This window comes from Trachurus trachurus (assembly GCF_905171665.1).
Source record: "Trachurus trachurus genome assembly, chromosome: 14".
In the NCBI taxonomy this organism is placed as follows: Eukaryota; Metazoa; Chordata; class Actinopteri; order Carangiformes; family Carangidae; genus Trachurus; species Trachurus trachurus.
In genome coordinates, this window is record NC_139903.1 from 21,654,771 (window position 1) to 21,678,341 (window position 23,571).

Here is a 23,571-nt window from a genome sequence, read left to right on the forward strand (position 1 = left end):
GATGTGGATAATAATGTTAAATTGTCACTGACGCAGTAGCAGTAGCCTCTGATTTTCAAATACAAAGTATGAAGTATAAATGGTCCTCAACTGAGGATCAGGTAGCATGAGTGATTGTCTTTGTGTATTTTTTTCCCACGGTCCCAACAGTTGTGTAGTGTGTCCTTCGCTTGAGTCACAGCTGATATTTACATTAAAGCCAGAGGTTCCATTATAAACCATGGAGATCTTCCTATAATGGGGACTGTTCGTTTCGACTATAACCACATAACGGTCTTACAGTATATGTGCCCAAATATCAAAATGGAGCTTCTGGCCCATGTATGCCCCGGTCCTCGGCCCGAGTCTGGCCCATATCCTTCCACATCTGGGCATAGTCCAGCTGTTTTCCCCTGATATTGGCTGACAACCAAAAGATTTTCTGTGTTTGCAGCAGAGTAAGTCCAGATGTGGAAGTAGCATCTGACAGTCATGTGGTAGGCTATATGAGCCAAATTCAGGCTGTGGACTTGGGCTTACACTGGGCCAGGAGAAAATAAGACTGTGGTCCAAGTATGGGCCAGATATATTTTGCTCTTTGGGTGCAATAACATATTACGTTACTGACTTAACAGTTTATTATGTGATAACTTAGTTGCTGCTGAACTTGAGTGTTGACCATAAAGTGTTTAAAGCAAGAATTCAGCCTTTTAGGAAATATGGTTGTGGTTTCTGGGAATTAGATGAGAAGACTGATATAAAGCTCTGTAAGTATGGAGCCTACGTACTGTATAAGACTGAAAGCAGTCTAACACTAAATTAACACACACAGTGTAGCTTGTTTGTGTAATCTGTGCATTACTTTGTCTTTTTGAGAAATTGAAAAGCACAAACTGTTGTGTTTATAGCTGTGTGAATGCACGGATGGATTAAATGAGTAATAAGCTAAGCTAAACTAAGTTAACATCCCAGCCCACAGACAGTAGATTGATATCAGTCTTCTCATCTCTGACAGTTGAACTGTTCCTTTAAATAACAACTAAAATATTTATTCAGTTTGTTTCATCTGCTACTGGTGATGCAGTGAACACCATCTCAGCAGATGTAGTCTGTTTGTATCATTTAAGTAAGTTACTGCACATTGTGCTACTTAGCTGCATGGGGACTGTGGTTCAATAAAGGTTTTAAGTGTCAGGTACCATGTTTAGTGTTGTTAAGCAGCTGTCTCATGTGTCTGTATGTGTATAGTAGCTTCTCATTGGTTTATCTGTTGTGTGTGTGAGTGAGACAGAGAGACAGAGAGAGACAGCGTCTCCACTAGTATTGATTTTTTTTGTCTTACTCTCTCTTTCTCTCTCTCTCTCTCCTCTTCGGCCATATTGTAATTCACTGTCTGACTTGCATAGGCCACACTGTGTCGTCTGCCTGTAAGGGAATTAGGTTGTCTCTGTGTCTGTCGGCTTCGGCCGTAGTGGCCTCACACTTGTACTTGTCTGTGTGTTTGAGCTCCAGTTACATTAAGCGACCGTTGTTCTGTGAACCAGCCGTCTGCTCCAGTCTGAAAACCTGTGTGCTTCATTAAGAAGACACTGTCAACGTGTCGTCCTTCACCGTCTCTGTGGCTTCTCCCACCTTTGTCCAAATTACGAGACCCAAACCGAGCAGCCCTTTGGGCTTCGGGACGGCGGAAAAAGGATGGAGAACTGGGACTTGTGCTGTTTATTGTGTGGCTGTATTCCTCTCCAGCCTTGGAGTCTTTGTTTTTTTGCAATCAAAGATCAGGCATCATGTCCATTATCAAAGTGACATACTCTCCGCTGACATCTCCCGTCAATGTGAAACCCATAGACTGGTAAAGCCTGTTATTCTTACAGTAATGGCTTCTCATTGTCCGCGAAGCCTCTCTTGGCTGTTTGAATGGCTTTGTCAAGCTTAAAGTTCCAGCAGATGGATTGTTTGGGTTATTTTAAGCTACTGATAAAATGGCTCCTATAGTTATTTTAAGTCTTTTATATAATTCTTCTTTTATCTGCTTTAAGCCCTTATGGATCTTATACTGTAATAGAGTTGGTAAGATTTGAGAAGATGAAAGGAGGACCAAACCCGCCTGTATCTTTCAGCCTCCCCCACACCAGAGGAGCACAGAGAAACACACAAGATGGAGGATCCTGAGGTACATTAGAGCGCCTTCGAAATTGTAGCCCGGCCTCACGTAAGCAACCTATAGAGGAGACTGTAGTTGGCCTTGTGACTGTAATTAAGCACACTCATTTAAGAAGTACACTCGCTTTGTTCACATGTGTGCAGACCACCACCACCACCACCGTCACCATAACCATCTCTGCCTGTATACCAAAGATAAGGACTTGAGAGCCGCACAACAATGTCGGCATTCGAATGAAAAGTCTACATTTCAACCCTTTCTGTCTCTGGCTGTGGTCCCCGCTGCATTCCACCTGTCACCGCTAATCCCATGGGCCTCTCCCAATCCATCAGCACAGAGCCCCGGAGCTCAGGAGCGCTTCCACTCCAGTTTAGCCTGACAGGGCAACATGCAAATCCCTTCACACAGGGGAGATTAGACGGCACGGAGGGAGTGACAAGGGCAGAGGTGAATGGGACGAATCCAGCGAGAGAGCCGCAGTGTTCGCTCAGGGGGTTACAGTCGGGAGACGGCCGGACGCTGGAAACTCACTCCTCTTCTCTGAAACTTTTGGTATTCCACATGTTCATCCAGCACAAATGAGTTGTATAAGTATGTAAATACAAATGATTTCAGGTATTGGTCCTTTCAAACAGTTTTCATATTTATTTAAACCTGACAAACGCAACCTGGTAAAGAGGAGGTAAATGATCAGTGGCGTTATCAGCGTCTACATCAGGCTACCTGTAAAGTTCTTTTTGTGGCCAGGTTTCTCCACAGATGGTCAGCATCAGAGAGAAGATTTTAACAAGTTTCCTTAAAAAGGCCCAGTGTCTTGTTTGGCAGAAATTCAGGCTTCTAGCATTTAATAATTCAAAATTATAAGCCAGTGTTTTATCATTTGTGGAAAACAATCTTATTTTTCAAAATAAATAAATAAAATGATAAATTATTTTTTTTAAATATGAATAAAAAAAAAACTAGTCATTAACCAAAGTCACAGTGGTGATAATGGCTTTCCACTGGACAGAAGACGCCTACAAATTATCTGATTAATCAATCATCATATAGAGTCACTGCTACATACTGTAAATTACACTGGGTTTTAGAAGCTTTCATCTGAAAATGAGGGCAAACCACACTTCTAACTACGAGCTGATACTGTACTTAATTACTCTTTTGTATGTTGCCATTTGATACATTGTTTTGGTCTAAAAACATTTAAAGGTTACAGCCTTTTACAGACAGTCCATAATGTTAGTTACCACTGGACAGCCACAGTGTAAGCTCCCTGATCGCCCTATTTTTACGTTCCACTCTTTGGCGTAGTACTTGTAGCTGTATTTCCTCATGTGATTCTGTCCTGTATGAGAGAGTAGTTCTCCCATGTTTCATGTTTCATGTAGACCTCTTTTTTTTCCTGCTCATTTCATGACACTGCTCCAACGGGAAAGTCAGAGGTTGAAAAAGCACAGAACATCTTCCCCTCTCTCCTCTCTCTTAATAAGGGTTAATACCCCCTTCTGCTCCCTCAAGGCAACCCATAATAATTAATTCAGTGATTAATATCCCGGTCTCTGATGGTAATGTCTCCGTGGAAACAGGAGAAGAAGGGGGCTTAAATGAAACGGTGACATGATCGTCTCTTTAATTGACTACAAATCCCAGCTGAACAGAATTTAAGTTTTTCTAGTGCTTCCTCTTGAGACTTTTGTGACGTCACATCACTAATTCAGAAAATATCAGTTGAAGCGTGGAGACCGGCACCCGACGCTCCACGCAGTGTAATTGGTCACGGCTGTACCAGGTGTTTTCAGCCACTTCCGTCTCGTCGCCATCAGACGGATTGTCTTTGTCTCTTCCGCTGAGTCAAAGTCGTCACATCTCTGGCGAGCGGATGAGGAGGCCGTGATTGGCTTGATTGGTCCTGATTAGCCCCGGAGTGTGTGCGAACTGATGGCACAGTTCCTGATAGCCGCAGATGAAGCGTAACTTTTAATTTCAGTCATGAATCTAGGTGAAGAGATGACTTTCAAGTGGCCTATCTGCAAGATTCCCATTATTCTATTAATTCATTGCCAATTAGCTTTGTTATCCAGCTGACACGCTGCTGTTCTGCTGCATCGCTTATTGCTTATGTCAGCAGGCCTTGTCCTTCCTCACACTCGGCTGATTTGTCGCACTCTTCTTGCAAATTATGGACACCGCTAGAGGCTGTGACTGCGTCTGTGTACAGTCTTGGTCTATGGCTATATCAAAGTCAAGAAGAGCCAAGCTAATGTTTCCTGCTTTGATATTGTCGGAGTAAGTGCTTAATGAGGCAGCTTTCATCAAAAACATCTCCGCTTCCCACTGAAGTGTTATTTGTGTAGCCTTTATGAAAACATTTTAGAGATGTGGTTTAAACTTCCTGCTTGTGACCTCCTTAATACTTGGAGCACTTGTGTGAGAGTTTTTTGGGAGTAGTTTAACTAAAAGACTGTTTTATTTCAGTAACATTTAAAGCCCATTGAAGCTAAGCCTACATTGTTTCACAAGGAGAAAATAAAGATTAGAAAAAATGTTGACAGTTAAACATTGTTTTTATCTGTTGCTTGATTTTATTTTTCTCTGGAAAGACCCCACATCAGGTGTTACCTTTGAGCTGTTGGAAGTTTTATTCATGAAAATATCCCACATTAAAAGTTAAACATAAACAGTAGAACACAAAAGATTCATGGTGGACATACTGAATGAACAGAATACTGAAGTGTTGCAAATAATGTAAAGGAACCAGACCTACATTACATGAGAAACAGCTTTATATTATATATAAAAAAAAAACAATCTTAGTTCCTATTTCCATCTTTTCCATCCATCCATCTGAAAGATTAGCCTCCGTTTTCTGGCTGGCTTTTAATGTGAAGAACCAGCAGGAAGTGTTGGATCGCTGTCCGTAGCTTAACAGCGATCAAAAGAAAATTATGATGTGAATATTTGGCTGTATTGACGGAGAAAGTGGTGTAAATGAACATTACCCAACTCTCATAAGCACCCTTGTGTTTTCAGTTTTCATTTACAGTAACACACATATTTAAAATCTTATAGCAGGGCTGTATCCGAGGTGAGGAGGGAGACAGGATGACAGGATGTGGAGACAGGTAGAGAAGGGCATCTACAGTGACAGATTGTCTTCTATGAATAAGTCAAATTGTGTGGTCGCCCCAGGTGTCACCCTGGGAGCAGACCAGTACCTCCTCATTTATTTAGGCTCAGCTCAAGGTCAGAGCTGTCTGTCCTTGTCTCCACGTCTTTCACTCTATCACCTCCTCCACTTCATGTTGTCTTCACTCTCTGTCCCACAAACATTCCTCAAATCCCGTGGAAAACCTCCACACGCACATCTATACTCTGCACCAAATCATCTCTGACAGCAGCTTTTTATTTCTGTGTATTTTTTTTCTTTTTACATCAAAGGAAATAGAAAGAGGGGAAACAGAGAGTGAGAGCTGTGTGCTTTTAAAGTTTGTTACCTCACATCACTGTGTCAGATGGTTTGCTGACTGGTCAATACTAACATGAACCTATATTATATTTAATCCTGAGATGAGATTCTCTTTGCTTTCATCTTGCTTTTTGTCCTTGAAATTTCATTTGAGCTCCTGAAGCTTATTTTCCCTTTAAATGCTGCTTTTATTCAGATTGAGAAAATAAACATTATTCCACACTGTGTATCGGTGTCAAACACACACAGTATACGTACTCTAATACCCCATATGCTGTTTGTTCCAATGGTTCTTTGAAGCTACAATATATGACGCACATACGGTGTGAAATATTCAACCCTGAGCCACCCTCTTTTCTTTAGCTGCATAGTTGCATCAGATGAAAAAAAGGATATCTTGTGCATTATTTTTTCCACCTTTTCCCATCATCCTTCAGTGGGAGTAATCACCACGTTGCCACAGACCACAACAATGTTTTTGGTTTGGTGTAGAAAAGATGCTTTTTCTCTGTAAAAGTCAATTTTTTACTCATTTAATGTGTGTTTTAATAACCCAAATCCACCTCAGTGTAGTTTTACATCTCCTCTCTCAGGCTTCTCTCTTCAGCTCTGAAAACAGATCAGGGAGCCAATCAGAGGAGAGGAAGCTCTAGGCTGAGTGTTTTCTGACTCAGTAATGACGATTTAGCAGATTTCAGGGCAGTGACGAGTTCAGTGACATCACTAAGTTACAGGAAGTCCTGACAGCTAGTTCTGAGGCTCATTGTTTGAATATGGTTTGTGTGCTTTTCTCTTTGGACTGAAGATTTAAAATGTTCACATTATTAATATAGAATCTACACTTGCTTTATAATGAAATGAAAATCTACCTTTATACAACACGAGACCTTTCAGATAACTTAATAGATTACATTGATTAACTGCATGTGGATATTCCAGTGTGACTTAGTTCACTTCATTTGTTGCGGAGGTTAATTACATAAATAGCTGCAGATCAAAAATGCCACCTAGCTAACGTGCACTGCACACCATGCCAGCCATTTTCCATTTCTCCTGCCCCATTTAATAAATACAAATTAATTTAGCATAGGCACGTTTACCAGTAGAGTAGAAGTGCTGACTAATTGCTGTATAATTACTGAAATTATTCATGTTTTTTTCTACATTTAGTATTCTTTATACCCTGAGGCGTGGTGGACTGCTGCAGAGAATCCCATTCCCCCAAACACTGGAGCCAATTTCTGTTTTGTTTCCACTTTATTTCTTCTAATACTTTCCCCATCTGGTTTTCTTGTTTCCTCCACTTGTGGGAAAACTCAGCTCATACATCATTACAGTCAAGTCTTGCAGTGAAACATTTTTTGATTTTCTTCCTTTTTTTTTTTTTTTTTTTTTACAGAGTTTCATATTGTACAAAAACACTGGTAAGGACCACACTTGGAGAAGCAAATGTTGTACATGACCAAAACTTTTAAATGTCTACTGACCGTGTGCATCCAAACTTTTGTTATTTTTTGAGTATTGTCTAATGATTTATTTAAATTATACTTAAATGCTACAGAATACACAGTGCACTGTTCCATATGAAATCAGTGTATTTTACTGCAAAATGTCTTTGAGATGATGATAGTTTTGGGCATTAAGCAATCAAAGAAAGCAGGTCACTGTTTTCCTCGGGGTGGTCTCAGGTTCACTGGTGGTAATTCCACACAGACCACTTCAGTACAAAGGAAGATTTGTATTTTTATTGTCCACACATGTCTTGAAAACCATCAGTGACCTGGTCTTAGTCTCAGGTGTGGTGTTGAAGCCAAAGCCCTGGCAGAGCTCATCGATCAGTGTACTGTAGTTTATTTTGTGTCAGTTCCCCTCACATTGTCCCACAGCCAGTGTTTTGTTATATAACCTGGATTATCTCAGTTTAGATTGGAGTTATGTGATGCATGTTACATGCTTAATCAAGCTATGACAAACTTATTACTAACCACTAATGAATATTTGCACATGGCACAGACAGTGGGAGGTAAGTAGGTACCTACAGCTAATTTTCACCCTTCATTTAAATCAGATTTTTCTTTCAACACAGTCAGGACTTCTCAGGAATAATAGAAAGAAATTTGCAGCTCATACATGCTGATAGGTGACAGCTACTATGCCATATTTGCTTCAGAGATAATTCAACATCACATGAAGTGCTAGTATATGTTTGTTACTTCAGCACCATGGACAGCGTCATGGTTTTTCAATCAAAATAGCATACATTTAATATGTATACTCATAATCCATAAACTAACTAACAGTGGTATAGCATATATAGAAAGTGACGGTGTCAGATGTCAGAAAAATGTGCAAATTCTGTAACGAATCACAGAGTATGGCAAACTACTCTCATAGCAAACAGTTGGGCTGCAATGGTAGGAAGTGTCGATATAGCATCTACGTCACTGCATCACGTTGTACCCTAACTCTTACTGTGTGAGGACGGGTAGGACGGGACCCCGGGCAGCCTGTCTATCACATGGTTGAAACATAACACAAACAAACCTCACACTCACATTCACACTCATGGGCAAGTAGAGTGTGGAAACTCAGAAAGGCCGACATACTCAAACCTAGTACCTTCTAACTGTGAGGAGATGGTGCTGCTCACTGTGCAGCCACAAACACAAGATAATAAATCTCCACAACACAGTGGAGTAGAAAAGAATACAACGTACCATAGATATTTCCTGTAGACTAAGTGGTTCTTGCATAAGCTGCTGATTGTTGAATCCACCCTTTATAAAGCACCATCAGACAAAATTAGGCCCTGAGATTAGTAAAATAATCTTAATTAATAATGTAAAATAAATCTTAAATAAATTGCATCACGCATCTTATCGGCAGAGAATGAAAATCAATCATATTTACTGTGTAGGTCTTAAATGATTAACCCGCGGTGACTCTGCTCTATGCTGTTATTATTCTATGTGGAATGCATTAGCGTTGCGCATTGCCGTCATCAATTCAAGGTTAATAGAGACTAAAAAACACACTGGAGATACAGATGCAGCTTGAAAATTATACAAACTCCCACTGCTAGGCCTCTCTCTCCCCCCACCCTCCCCCATCCCCTGTGTTTACTGCAGGCTCATCAAGACACAGCAGTGTGTCACTGTGGATCAGAGTCAGTGGTATCAGCCAGGAAACACACAGCTCAGAGGGGTTGGAAGGATGGCAAAGAGACACTCCTCCTCTGGTCCCATTATTACACTCCCCACAATCCACTTCTGCTCCCATAGAAAAAAATGAGAATGAAAGGGGGAGATGCAGACGGTCTGATAGAGAGACAGAGGGGATTTCAGCAGGTAGGAAGAGGAAATAAGCCAGACAAGGGGGAAAGAGGGGATGGGACCCATCCACGCATCTTATCGCACACGCCCCTCCACCTCTTTAGTCATTATTTTACAGTTAAATTCTCTGTGCTCAAAAGCCACAGAAATGCTCTCAATCGTCTCAAGGAGAGGCAAATAGAGTGTGGGGAGAGAAAGAGACGGAAGTCATTTGTATTCAAATCCTGAGTTAATACGTCAAGTAAGTCTATTTCATGGGCAAAGCTCGCTGTGTGTGTGTGTGTGTGTGTGTGTGGAGGAGACATGCACTACTGCAGCTCCTCTCTATTGGAAGTTGCCTCAGCCGCCACGAGCACTTTCATCAGCACAGAGCGAGAAAACAAAGGTTTCCTCAGTGATTCTGTGGTTTTGGGGGGTGACGCTCCTGCAGAAGAAGCGAGTTGACGTACGCTAAATGTTTTTCCTCTGAACGTTCTGTAGGTGCAGGTAATCAAGGTGCCTGGTGCAGAGAAAAAGGATGCTACCACCCTTTTCGTAAGCCGTGTGCACACATGCAATGCAACATTACAGGACGCTGAGAACAAAGTACCCCTTGTGTATTTGGAACAATGGAGAATGGCCAGATTTGCAATGAGAGACACTGGAAATACCAGCCAGGAAAACACACTGACTGTTGCAGATGCCTCTCTCCTCCCCTCCTCACGTCCCCATCTCTCTCTCTCTCTCTCTCTCTCTCTCCATCTGACACGGAGGCCTGAGGGTTTTGTATCCTCTGCTGTTTGATTTGCACCGAGGGGAGATCTTGTTTGTTCTCCTCAATGCAGCATTTATGGTTTAAGATTCTCCTCACGACCTTCCGCTGCTCCTGAGCAGCGAGCTATCTGTCTCCCCCGAGCGAACAAACAAGAAAAGAACAGTGCCCTCGCTTCGCCGGCCGCGGGGACCTGCAGCTCTTTTCATCCCGCCAATAAACAAAAAGAGGGGAAAAGGGGGTGGGAGGGTGGGTGTCGGTGTTCTGGAAGAAGGGACAGAAGTGTTGTACATTTTCTGTAGCATAGCCCGGTCAACACAAGCATGTAGAGGGTTTTTTTTATGAGGCAATCTGCACTAATGAAGGGTAAATACAGCTCTGGTGGGTTTGAGTGTTGTCAGAGCTCCACCCTGTGGTGACAAGTCAGCATTATCCTGGTGTCCACAGTGGTGGCCAGTCTCTTCATGCTTTACTCCGTCATAACTCATTGTAACTGTAGACTCTCTCACTGTGTAATATTTTCCAATGCTGACTGTAGTCTCTGTTTTTTTCTTTACCTCTCTCTCCTCTCCTCTTTTTCCTAATTTTACCTTGTACACAACCCCAATGACCTTTTTTCTGTCACTGCCTTCTTTACGTTTTTTCCGCTCCCATTTTGCTTCCTTTACTCCTCTTTCTTTCACCTCCCTCCTACTCCTCCTCCTCCTCCTCCCCCCCGGCTCCTAGATCGTTATCGGGGCGAATCGTGGGTGGGGTGTGGTGGTTCTTCACCCTCATCATCATCTCGTCCTACACGGCCAACCTGGCTGCCTTCCTCACTGTGGAGAGGATGGTGTCGCCTATCGAGAGTGCGGAGGACCTGGCCAAGCAGACGGACATCGCCTACGGCACGTTGGACTCTGGCTCCACCAAAGAGTTCTTCAGGGTGAGTCTGTCGTTACCGGGGGTTAATGGTCCACTCCCAGAAGACCAGGTTCAAGCCTTGGTTTTAGAGCAGTTAGCACAACTTCAGCTGTCGGCTGCTTGAAGCCATGTCAGTTATATTATAGAAAAGTGTCAGTTTCTCATCATTTTATGCACAGTTTATGTGCACATACAAAGACTCATACCAAAGGCTTTTCTTTAGAATACAAGAAAATACCTCCTATATATGTGGACAACAGGGTCTGCATGACCACAACCTCTGTGTTTCTCTGTTAGTCACCACCTCCCAAGGCTATAAGATTCAAGTGGTTCTTTTGGGTGGAGTATTTGGGTCTGTTCACCCTAGTTTTCACTCTCTACAGTCTCCTTCATCGCTTTTTGTGAGGACGGAGACGTGTGGCAAAGCCTGAACAAGTAAAATCAAAAATGTCTGTATATATAATGTGTATGTAAATACCCCAAGAAACATTGTTCACGATATTTGGGTGAACCTAACAATGTAAGGACTAAAATACCCAACATGTAGAAGTGCAGCTGACTCACCAGCCACGGTAAGTCGTAGAGGCAGTTATCGGAAATATAATTGATCTTTTGTTCCTTGGCTTCAATGAGATTAAAATGGGGAAATGAAACCTAGTAAACGTTAACACCAACTTGTGAACTGATGCTCCATGTTCTGTCTACCTGCTGTTGTCTGTGGACATGTTTTTTTTTTTTCCATCTCTCACATCACATTTACCTTTCAACCTCCAACCCCCCTCATAACCCCACAGCGGTCAAAGATCGCCGTCTACGAGAAGATGTGGGGCTACATGAAGTCGGCCGAGCCCACAGTCTTCACCAAGACCACGGCCGAAGGCGTGGCTCGAGTCCGCAAGTCCAAAGGGAAATACGCCTTCCTCTTGGAGTCCACAATGAATGAGTACACAGAGCAGCGCAAGCCGTGCGACACAATGAAAGTGGGAGGCAACTTGGACTCCAAAGGCTACGGAGTAGCCACACCCAAGGGTTCACAGTTAAGGTGGGTGGAATAGTGTAACAATATGTCATACGTGTTGTTATGGTATTCCACCTTCCCTGGTGTGCCGCCTTTTCTATCTCTGTCTCCACTTACTGCTTGGTGTGGGTGGGCGGGGCCTTTTACCTGTTTGTTTTAGTGCAGAGCTAGTGGCTTTTTTTGACATCTGTGTTTGTTGCATGCATGTGGCGCTTACTGTGATTACGCAGGGGTGGTTTTTATTTCATTTGTTGTTTCTTCACAGCTCTACACACCAGGTAAATCTTTGTGCTTGTGCTTGTCGTTTGAGCAAACATGTTGGAATGGCATGCTCGAGGCTCTGGTAAATGAAAATGTGCTATTTAGAGAAAAAAAAGAAAAAAGAAAAGCTTTACAGTCATCCACATTTTTATATGCAAATGTAATTAGTTTGTTATATTTAGCTAATGCTTCTCCAGCTTTCCTTCACAGTTGATTGGTTCTTTCTTTTCAACCAAGTGACTGAAGTAGTGTTTTGGGAGCCATCTGAATGCTCAGCCCTGGGTAACTCTGCCAGACTCTGTCACTGCCTCCCGCACATAGTGGAATTTACAGACCTGCCAGAGAATACAGTGTCATTACTGTGGGGAGTTGCACTTTCAATCCGCACACTCATCGATCAAAAGCCTGCTGGCAAGATCTCGCTCGAGGGAATGGATAAATATACTAAAGGCAAAACTGCACAGATGTTCGTATGTACAGTATGTGCAAAGTAACAGTTACAGCTCCATGATTGCTTGACCCCACATTGTTCCACAATTCATAGCAACTGTGCTGCAGCATCCATCATACGCAAGTGGAGAGTGCATTGGAAGCAATAGACAAACATGAAAGTTTTCATTTTTTGTAAATAAGTAAGGAAAGTAATTTGTTCCGAAAGCAGCCAACTCCTCACAGCCAGTAAATCAAACCCTGTTAGTTGTCTTCTGTAAATTCCTCTGCCCATGTCAAGTCTGAAGTCGAACAGCAGAGCAGCTACTGGTTTGTTTTGCAGCCAAGCTGGTGCCAGGTTTCAGCCACTGCTTTGACCAGGAAGAGTCCCTGACAGATCACGGTAGTTCCTTTCTCCGGGCCTCCATCTTGTTGTTTTTGGGGATTATCATCTTCTGTCAGTCACTTGTCCGGATATCAGCGACGAAACACACCAGCAACACCAAGAGCAGGCAGCATGGTTGGTCAAGGCTGCTCATTTCACTTGGCTCCTCAAAAACAACATTGTGAGCTTAAAACTGAAATATTGGCTGTGTTGCTTTGTGTTTTTGATCCATCTCCATTAATTACTGTTGTTGTTCTTTTACATTATTATTATTTTTCATAATGATACAAATACGTTAAAAGGATCAAAATGCACGCTGAGGCAAATCTCTCTCTCCACTATCGTCAGACATCACTACTGCAGCCTTCAAAAGAACCCGTGAAATTATGATGCACACTTATTTAAAACCTCTTTTCATAGACATTTAATGCAAGTCAATCATGATTTTCCAGAACAGCTTAATGCTCAGAAATCCACTGAGCTTTGAATTGGCTGACGCACATAGACTGTATACATGTGTAAACCAGGTCCAAATTATTTGGGGGTGTCTGTTTTTAAAGCGCTGGCTGAGGTCGCTGTTTTGGGACCAACGGTGCTGATTGCCAACATTTTGTGCCAATATTTAATGTTTAAATTGGTCAAATTTTATGCCAAAAGCAGACTCAATTAAGTATCAAGTGTTTAATTAAGGACGTTTATAGCCAATATTTTTTAATGCTTTAGGATGGGGAAAGTATTCTGTAATGGTTTAATATCTACCATATTCATGCTGTTGAAGATTCTAGTGACTTTTCTTCATATAACCAGAGGTTCCCAACCTTTGGACCAGATGGTGGCACTTAAAGTAAATGTATTTGATAACCAAAGCCAGTTAGAGTCACTGTCTTGACACCATGAATGTTTGTTCAAGGTTTTGTGAGGATTCATCAGGTTGATATTTCACTGGCTAATTAAAAAGCTGTTTGTGGAGCCTCATTAAAAGTCAGAGGATCACCAAAGCATTGAGAAATCATCGTCTGCCGAGTACGAGTGTGTTATCACTTCATTCCATGGCAGTTCACTTAATACATGATGACACTGCCTTTTTAAAGAGCCACACACTGCTTGCTAAATAAAGTAAAGATTAGAAAAGTTTGTGCATCATAAATATGTTTTTCATCTTCTTTTCCATCTTATTAATCCTCCGATCTTTTTACAGCCCCTTAGGTGCCTATACTGCTAAATTGGGAACCACTGTCTTAAACCAATAGTATCAATCAATTATTGTTGAAGTTCACTCCCCTTAATTACCGTCCTTATGTCAAGATTTCCAATCCAGCGCACGTTCATATCAAAATCTGCACAACATTTGAAGCAGTCAGTTCATAACGGTGGATTTTCTCTGCCAAAGTAACAACCGTCCCTAGCGGAATATATCAACTGTCACTAGATATCCAGTATAAGCTAATGCTAACACTGCTAAAGTTGCTAGTTGATTTCATTTTAAACTGTATTGTTTTGAATATTCACATAATATCTACATACTTACACCGCAAACTCATTCTGTGTTATATTCCTCAGACAACATAACTAACATAAACAATAGTGTAAAGGTAGTGATGTAGTGACTTATATTGTATAACATTATTACCGGTAAATTCCATTTTTTTTATTTAGGGTCATAGACTGTAGATAAAGATGGACATAGCCTCTGTTACAACACACATAGCCTTCTGAAGAGCAGTTTTAAAGTTCAGAGTGGGCTGCTCGACTGTTGCCATCGTGGCAGCACCAAATTCCCAGCTAAACCAAAAATCAACAATGTATAAAGAGGAGACTTAAAGGGACAACGAGGAGTTTCTATTTGGTTATAAAAAAAGTATCACGTTAATGTGGATGAATCTACGCTACCCACACTTGTTAATGGCTCCATTTTCGATCCTATATCGTTTTGTCTCTATCGTTATTTTGTTATTTTAATTAATGGTGGAAATGCTGGGCGAGCCGACCAGCGTTTCCTTACTTTCGGTTTCGCGGACGCTGCCCGGCGGGTCATGGGAATAACGCAGCCGAATCGCCGTTAATTGTCGGAACTACGACGCTATCTGATCGTCTTCGAACCTCTGACTTTAATTCTTGATGAATGAAAACATTCTTGGCAAGACATCCGTCTTGCGCCGGTCCAAGAATTTCACCGTGCGCGCGGAGGCTCATGGTAAATGTAGTATGAAGACACTTCGCTTTCCAAAACTCCTCGTTGTCCCTTTAAGCATACATTCTTACATGCTAGCATACATTCACTCAACTGTCATTCAAAGTGGCCATATCTTCTATTACACATAACTTTATAAACAAGTGAATTATATAAAAATCATTCTAAGTTGGTATGAAGGAGGGAATTAGAGACCAAAGCTGGCCTCAAGTGGCCATTCAAAGAAGTGCAGTTTTTGATACTTCCTGTTGACGTTCCTCAGCCGCCTGTTAACAACACCGGAGAGAGACTTGTGCTCAGTGTGTATTCAGGTCCAGGGTTGGGATTTAACTGTTTAGAGCATTAATGCACTTTTCCACCCTTGTCCCTCTCTTACTGCTACTCCTCCCTTCCCTTCCCCCCCTTCTCTTCCTTCCCTCCCAAATTGGACAGCATACTCACCCCTCTCACCAAATATGTTTTATCGTTTTCAAGAAGTGCAGTTAACCTGGCAGTGTTAAAACTCAATGAGCAAGGCCTGTTGGACAAATTGAAAAACAAGTGGTGGTACGACAAAGGAGAGTGTGGCAGCGGAGGCGGTGGCGAGAAGGTTAGCCACTATGTCGCTATGCCCATGTGACCTTAATGCGGGTAAAACAGAAATGTGTTTTGCTGGCAACAGGGGCATCTGCCGGGTCGATGCTGGTGACAGAACGCCGCTGTTTAGGAAATGGCGTTTTTTTTAAATCCTGAGAGAAGAGCGAGTACTGTCGAAGCAAAAATATTTGCTGTAAAGTGATCTGAAAATTTGACCTTAGGTGACGGCATCATCATTGGTGGCCTGCTTAATGTAGATACAGAACACGATGGAAGTGCCATCTTGGGTTTTAAAGCGTAAACTACATCCTGTGAGCCAATAGTCTTGGGTTGACAGTACTAGCCTTCGTACTTGTTCAAATAAAGGTCCCGGCAGTATGTGCCTGTTCCAGAAAAGCGATGCAGCCGGGGCCCCATGCATATATGTCTGTTAGCTTCTGCCCCCTCCCCCCTTAACAACTCCCAGTAAACCCAAACGCCCCATCGCAAACAACTATCTCTGACCAAACGAGCAAAGAGACATGTAGCGATAAGTGGGGCCCCTTCCCGGCTTCGTCACTTTATGAAGAGTACTGAGTTGCTCTTGTTGGGCTTCTTCTGATTGAATAACATAAAATAACATGTCCTATGATGTTATTTATGTTATTTTCCCCACCCTACCCTTCCCCCAACCCCCCACCCCCGTGATTTGAAGAACGCCTGTAAACCTTGCCGTATTGAAACTGAGTGAAGCAGGAGTCTTAGACAAACTGAAAAACAAATGGTGGTACGATAAAGGGGAGTGTGGACCCAAGGACTCGGGAAGTAAGGTCAGTCTCCACCAGCCCGGGAGCCTCCCCTCCTCTCTTTGTCTCTATGCACCCTTCTATAACGCTGGCAGTACTGTTCTGTTATTACAGCAGGCTGGCTGATATGACGCACACACATAAATCTCTGAGAAAGAGCGAGAGCGAGTGAGAGAGAGAGACACGCAGGTAGAAACTTAAGGCGTAGCCTGAGGGATACAGCATGACAGAAACAAGGCATGGCGCAGCACTAACGGTCTTTACAGCAGCTAAGCTATGCGTTGCAACTGCAGATGAAGGCTCACACTCACGCTGGTTGTCACCTCAGATGCTCCCAGGGCATGTTCATACGTTACTGTATGTCACACTAGATGTCAGTTTTACTGTATGCGTACTGTACTGATCCACACTGTCGATGCACCGGAGCATGGAGAGAGCTGTCACATTCTTTAGAAAACCAAGCAGCATGCACCGTCCACATCAGTCATGTCCTCTTAATCAGATCCTTAAACACAGGACACACACTCGCCATCACCTGCAAATGAGACTAAGCATGACAGACAGTCGTTTGTGTCGAGGTAATAAGTTGAATGCACCCTCAAGGATGGAGGTGATTTATCGGAGGGAGATAAATGGCAGGGAGGAGCAGGAGTCAGAGCTCAGAGAGATCATCTGCATACATTTAAATAAAAGGGGGTTAAAAGGTGAATGTCAGAAACTGAGAGGCAGAGCAGCCTGTCGGAGAATTAAAGGGCCAGTCCGTCCTACTGTAGTATATACAAAACCCTTGTGTCTTCATTTACCTCCGGTTGTATCTAGACATGCAGACAGTTTTAGTTTCCTTTTTTTAAGTATCAACAGCAGCGTCTCTGTTTTTAGAAACAGTGTTATTGTTGCTGTGAATAATCCACAAATGTGCTGTCTGCAGCTTTACAGTGTGTGACAAGACAAAATGAGAAAAACGTGTGGTTTAAAATCCAGCATTGGCTCTCAGATGTGTGAGAGGCTTCGGCAGCTGGTTTACAGCTTTAGAGGCAAAAGACGACCTGTGGCAATGACACTGACAGTGTCAAAGCAGAGTCTCACAGTGCTGCCACAACACAATGTTGACTAACCAACCAGTTACAATATGGCATAAAGCAGCACAAAAATACAACGGACGACTCAAAATTTTATTGACACAGGTTCAATTTAACTTTAACAAATTGCAACAATGACAGTGAAGACGAACAGCCACAGCAACATAAACATACACACACAAAATAACAAGCATCACTACCTAGAAGTGTTAAACAGCTCACTGTGCCGTGCATCTCATCTCTGTCCTTTCCATATAAGAGATCAATGGTGCCTATGTCCTTGAACCTGTTTCTAAGGATGTATTGGATTTGTTCTAAGTGGAGCGAATCAGTCAGTGTTGTTATTCAGGCTTTACACCATGGCACATCCTTCTTTTTCCATAGCAGAAATGAAATAAAATGACATATAGAAACACAAAAATCGTGTAATTTATGAGACATCAATCAATATGATATAATATAATACAATATAACATAACATAGCATAATGTAATATAAAACTTTAGACAGAATCTGCATTGATAGAGCATATGTTAACAAGGTTTTGCAGCATTTTCATACTTAACTTACACTGTAGCAAAACAGTACGACCATGTGTTTATTGTACAGTTTAAAGGGATAGTTCAACATTTTGTCAAATTGGCCAATTGCCACAATCTCTATAGTCTTAGGAGTACTGTAGGTTTGTTACCTTTAATGCAAAACTGCTGATGCACGCTTCCGCCGGGGGTAGTTTTTCGGCAAGCAGTCTCTGCATTTGCCTCTAAAACAACTCCGTCTCGTAACGTTCCGTTATTATCTCATAGCGTGGTGAATGTGCAGGTCACAACTTGTCCACAAGAGCGTTTTGAAGTTGTGACCTGCACATTGACTGCTTGCTGAAAAACTGCCACCGGCGGAAACACCCATCAGCGGTTTTGCATGAATTTACCTTGAAAACAACTTTGTCTCGTAATATTAAATTATTATCTCATAGCGTGGTGAATGTGCAGGTCACAACTTGTCCATGAGAGCGTTTTGGAGTTGTTGGATTGTGTATTTGATGAGTTTGATGAGGAAAACCAAGAAATCCAATTAAGCTCCGTAGTGTAGTTCTGAGCAGCTTGCGGCTCTGCTCCACCGTTCTAAAAATAGCTTGCACCGACAATTAAAGGTAACAAACCTACTCCTAAGACTATAGGGATTATGGCAATGGACCAATTTGCCAAAGTCTCACTCCTGTCATTTAGGTTTTCATTAGAAAGTGTACTGTAGCATGAAATAAAGGCGTGAAGTTGTTGCGCCATTTTGTGGTTTACTCAGAGTAAGTTGGACATTGTTTCTGGACCACAAAATAAGTGACTTCCATATTGGCGCATAGGTGTGTAAATAAAACCTAAATTGTTTGCATGTCCAGCTGCACTGAAGTTAAGTGAGATGCTGCGTTTGAAATATCCAGGAGAAGAAGACCTGCTGTCTATTATCTTTAACTAGAACATACAGCTGTGCAGCAGCACACTGAGGCCAGAGGCAGAGTAGTGAAAAGTGAAATGTTGTGTGAGTGTGATTGTGTCTTTGTGTGTGTGTGTGCATGTGTGACGTGTTGTCAAGTTGACGTGAGATTTTTTCCACATTGACCCGTGATGTGTGTGTACATGTGTAAATGTTGAGTGTCTGTCTGCTGCCTCCACTAAAGCCAGTGTTGACTTGTGTTTGTTCCTCTCCCCGCCGGCTGCAGGACAAGTCGTCCCAGGCCCTCAGCCTGAGCAACGTGGCCGGGGTCTTCTACATCCTGGTCGGGGGCCTGGGCCTGGCCATGCTGGTGGCCCTCATCGAATTCTGCTACAAGTCGCGCAACGAGGCCAAGAGAATGAAGGTGGAGACCCAGTCCCAGTCACAGTCCCAACACCCCCATCACCACCACCCCCACCACCACTGCTACCCCTGCCGGTCAGGCAGCCCCTGCCCCAGCCCCGAGCCTAGCCAGACCCACAGCCAGAGTCCGAGGGCCAGCACCAGCATCCACAACTTAGCCGAGTTTAGCGAGGTTTTCAGTGGGTATGGCAGCGATGGGGAAGCTGATAAGATGTAGTTGAGGTTTTCGTAGAAGGTCGGTCCAAGTGTTTGCTTCCCCTCCCCCTCACTAGCTCCCTGCACAGAGACTGTAAGTGAAACCTATCATATCCCTGTGCTAGCTTTGCCGTGCTGAGTGACTGTCGTGACCAGTGGCAAAACGCTTCCCACCCCTCTGTCTTATCTGCTTACTCTGTGGTCATGTGACGTCCTGGTCTGGTCTGCGTTCCAGCTTTTTTCTCAATGTGACAGGAAGCAATGAGTCATCCTCAGACTCCAAGTTGTCGCCTCGACTGCTTCGCAGCTTGTGTGGCTGCAGACGTTGGCCCTCATTTATCAAGCGGGCGTACAGTGTGACCCGTTTTCCTGCAAAAATCAAAAAAGTATTAGTCACTGTGAACTCAGGGGTGAGATAATATTCACGTCCGACGTTCACATAAATTAAATAGTGTTGGAAATGAATAATAGATGCCATGATTGATCGCCCATATCAAATTTTGCAATTTGATTAAAAATTATAATCTTTTTGAGTCAGTGAGCAGAAATTGTGACAGTAAAAAAGAAAGTTTACACAAATTAATGAAAGTATGAAATTGAAAACATAATCGTAGACTCATCTTATTAGCACATTTGGCTGAGTGGAAGTTTATAAAGTTTATTCTGTAAATGTTACTGCTGTGCTGCTTTTCCATTGGACTTGTGTGTATTAACAGGTAGGAAACATGTGTTAAATGAGGACCAATGTCGTACTTGTACACACACGTCTACTTTTGTGAGGACATTTCATCAAACTGCAGAACATTCGTCCGTCCAATGTCTCACACTCTTCCCCTCTGAACCCTGTTTTCCCATCTTCACACACACACACACACACACACACACACACACACACACACACACACACACACACACACATGCGTGAACCTGAATAGTTCATGCTGTAACTCAGGGGCATGACAGTCTCATGTCTGTCAGTTACAGTAGAGCATCAGAGCAGATTAAATTAGAAAGCAGCCCTGAGCTGCACCGTGAAGCCATATTTAAACACTGTAGATTTTGTAAGGCCAGAGTAAATGTTAACTGATGCATCCCTCGAGCTGAGCTGAAATTATTATTATTGTTCTTATTATTAATGTTGGAGCTGCCCATATTTCCCCTCGCTCCTTGACCACCAGACTTTTCAGATCCCTCCTCTCACTCGGTGTATATCTGTGCGACGTGGTTATGTGTCCCCCATCAGCACTTCAGCACCAACTCTTCATTAGCTTCACTGTTGCTTAGTCAGCTTCCCTGTACCCATCACTCACTGTGTAATAATTCTGTCGCTAATAGATTTACATGTAGTCCGGGGCTGGCTTGACACTGTAGTGAATGGCTATGAAAGGTGTTTTTTTTTCTGAATCTGCAGTCGCTACACTGCTCTATATTACATTTAGCCTATTTAAATGTACAGTTGTATTGTGAAACTTTTCTCCCTGTTGTTTTTATTCGAAGCAGGTTGGAGTTTTACTTCTTTCAAGGTTTCTCCTGCGTTAGCTAATGAACATGTTTTTAAATAACAAATCTGAATAGCAATCACAAAATGCTGGTCAAAATCTAAATTATATTTGGATGTAGTTCGTACTTGTACAATACAGCCAGATTACAGTTTTGTTGTTGTTGTTTTTATAGATTAAGTGTTGAGGTTTTTGCTCTCATCTTTTTGTGTTAGCAAACACAGGTAGCCAGCCCTGAACAACCCAATTGTTTTTCATCACATAGCCTACATCGTACACAAGTAAAAAACACAACAATGTGCATATTATACACTCAAATTTAAATAACCCTGATTATGTCGAACAAACATGTGCAGCCAGCCAATGAGACAGGTTGTAAACAAGGTAGCCTAAAATAGCTTTGACAACATTTGAGCATTTATTTGGAGGCTAAACCTCAAAAAGTGGCCCCAATAATCCAGATATTTATAGCCTATAGGCCCACAGTATATATATACATTTTGAAATATTGACAATTCTGAAATACAGTCAGCATATTTCAACAAATAATTCTTTTTGCAAACAATAAACAAGCCAAGAGAGAAACAAAATATTTGAATAGATTAATTAATACAATTTTATTTTAATTAAACAAGGAAACTTTTTGCTGAGCTCAGTGTCCTTTTGTGTAGCTGTGTAAATATCTGCAGACAAGCTGGCTGCACATGGTAAATTAAATACAACACTTGGTACACTGTACACCACATCACTTGGAAAGGCGTACGAAGAGACAAACCACCCAAATTATTGTTTGTCACTTTTTAAATGTATATCAGTCAGTGAGGGCATCACAACAGATTCAGTCCACTTTAGTTTGCCTTTTTTTTTCCCCTGCAGATAAGTTCAAACAAATCTCAGGGTTCAAGTTTTTTCGAATGCTCATCTTTCCCACAGCATCTGATCATTTTAGTGCTGTGTTTTTAGAAGTGATAGAAATTATGATCATTGCTTTATATATTTGCTGCAATTTGTAGCATTTATGAGGAAAATATAAATTGTTGGATGTGTTTAGGTTAGCACCCAGAAATCTACTGAACCTGGATGTTGGTCAGCATTTTAAACCACTGATAATTCTCAATCAAATCATCAATCATTTTTAAATGATTGCAGATTTTCAGGATTTTTTTTTTCTAATTGATTCCTAAATATTTCTACTTCTACTTTTAACATCCTAAAACTCCAGTCTGCAAATGTAGTACATTTTTTCCAACTTTCACCTGCTCCAAACCACAAACCTCTCTTTTCATTTTCCCTCTCAGCTCACATTTACTGAAGCCATGAGGAACAAGGCCCGACTGTCCATCACAGGCAGCGTTGGGGAGAACGGCCGGGTGCTGACGCCCGACTGTCCCAAGGCCGTTCACACCGGGCCGCCCCTCCGCCAGAGCTCCGGCCTCGCCCTGGTCTCCTCTGAGCTCCCGTGAAAACCAAAAACCTCTGAAGTGCCTTATTCCAATAACAACAGAAACAAACACTAATCACACCGCCCACGCAACAACCAGAAACTCAACCACAAGGAAACAGGATTCACACTCACACAACAGGTCACCTCCAGTGGGCAAGACCGGACCGACGGAGGAGCGAACAACTAATCCCACTGGTGGATGTTAGGACTTGTTGTGGGCTCGATGATTTTCCCTCTGAAGTCTGTGGAAACCAGAGGCAGAACAATCTCAATTTACTTTTCTTGATTTTGTTTTTTTTAACAGAAGCTTTTGTTTTGGAAATCCACTGGAGCCGCTCACACTTTACAACCTCCAGTGATGTGAAGAGGAACAGTGTGGAAGAAAAATTAAAAATATCATAATATATGATACAGATGAAGACCAGAAAACTGTAAACTTGAAACTCAAGACTGTGCTTTTTTTTCTTTCCTTTTGATTTTTCTTCTTTTTTTTTGTTTGGATTGCTGTGAATTGGCAAAAAAAAAAAAAAAAACTGAACCACAATCAAGATTGTTTTCAAACTGAACAGTATTTGCTACATGGACGTGACGCAGCATTCAAGAGACAACAATCTCACTAGATATCAACAAGTGACACTGGAGGAGTTGTAGCACCGGTGCCGTGAAGATGTGATTTAAAAAAGGGGAAAAAAACCAACAAAAAAAATATTTGTATTCATAATAACAGAAATGAAATTTATTGATATTGAATATATGAGCAAACATAGAAAACTGTGAAAATAAGTAAATATGTATATTCCATGAAAAACAAGATGAAAAATCTAGCTGTACATAGGGACGACTGTGTAACATGCTTGCTTTTTAAACAGATGTACATAGCAGATACTGTAGTGGACAGACAGACAGTTGTTTTTTGTAAATCATCTTCAAAAATTTTATTCATCGCAATAATGAAAAGGCAGATGAGGAGGAGGAGGAGGAGATGCGAGGAAGGCAGTGTTAAATTTGTTGAATACATAACTGTATTATATAGCAACATTCAAACTCTAAATGTGAAGAGGTATCGACTGCCCAAATATTCTGATACCTTACATAACAAATTAATAAATATGTTCAACAATGAATGTTAACTAGCTCCACCCCCACTCCTTAAACCACAACCCTCACTGTGCAGACGTAGACCCTGAGAGTTGCTCACAAGTAGAGCTATCGAGTTTCTGCCGTCAGAATATAAACTATTTTTTTCATTCTTTGATCTATTTT

The 23,571-nt window shown here is 42.0% G+C and overlaps 1 protein-coding gene across 1 annotated transcript in view; it reads left to right on the forward strand.

Moving 5' to 3' along the window:
* The window catches only part of gria4b (glutamate receptor, ionotropic, AMPA 4b), a gene marked incomplete at both ends in the record, with an annotated part of 113,263 nt that extends 90,936 nt beyond the window's left edge, over nt 1-22,327 (forward strand). The window contains 5 exons of the mRNA XM_083986058.1: nt 10,416-10,614; nt 11,387-11,634; nt 15,351-15,465; nt 19,034-19,171; nt 22,163-22,327. Coding sequence (XP_083842184.1) covers nt 10,416-10,614; nt 11,387-11,634; nt 15,351-15,465; nt 19,034-19,171; nt 22,163-22,327 — 865 coding nt within the window. The remainder of the gene's footprint in view (nt 1-10,415; nt 10,615-11,386; nt 11,635-15,350; nt 15,466-19,033; nt 19,172-22,162) is intronic.
* Between the last annotated feature and the right edge of the window lie 1,244 nt (nt 22,328-23,571).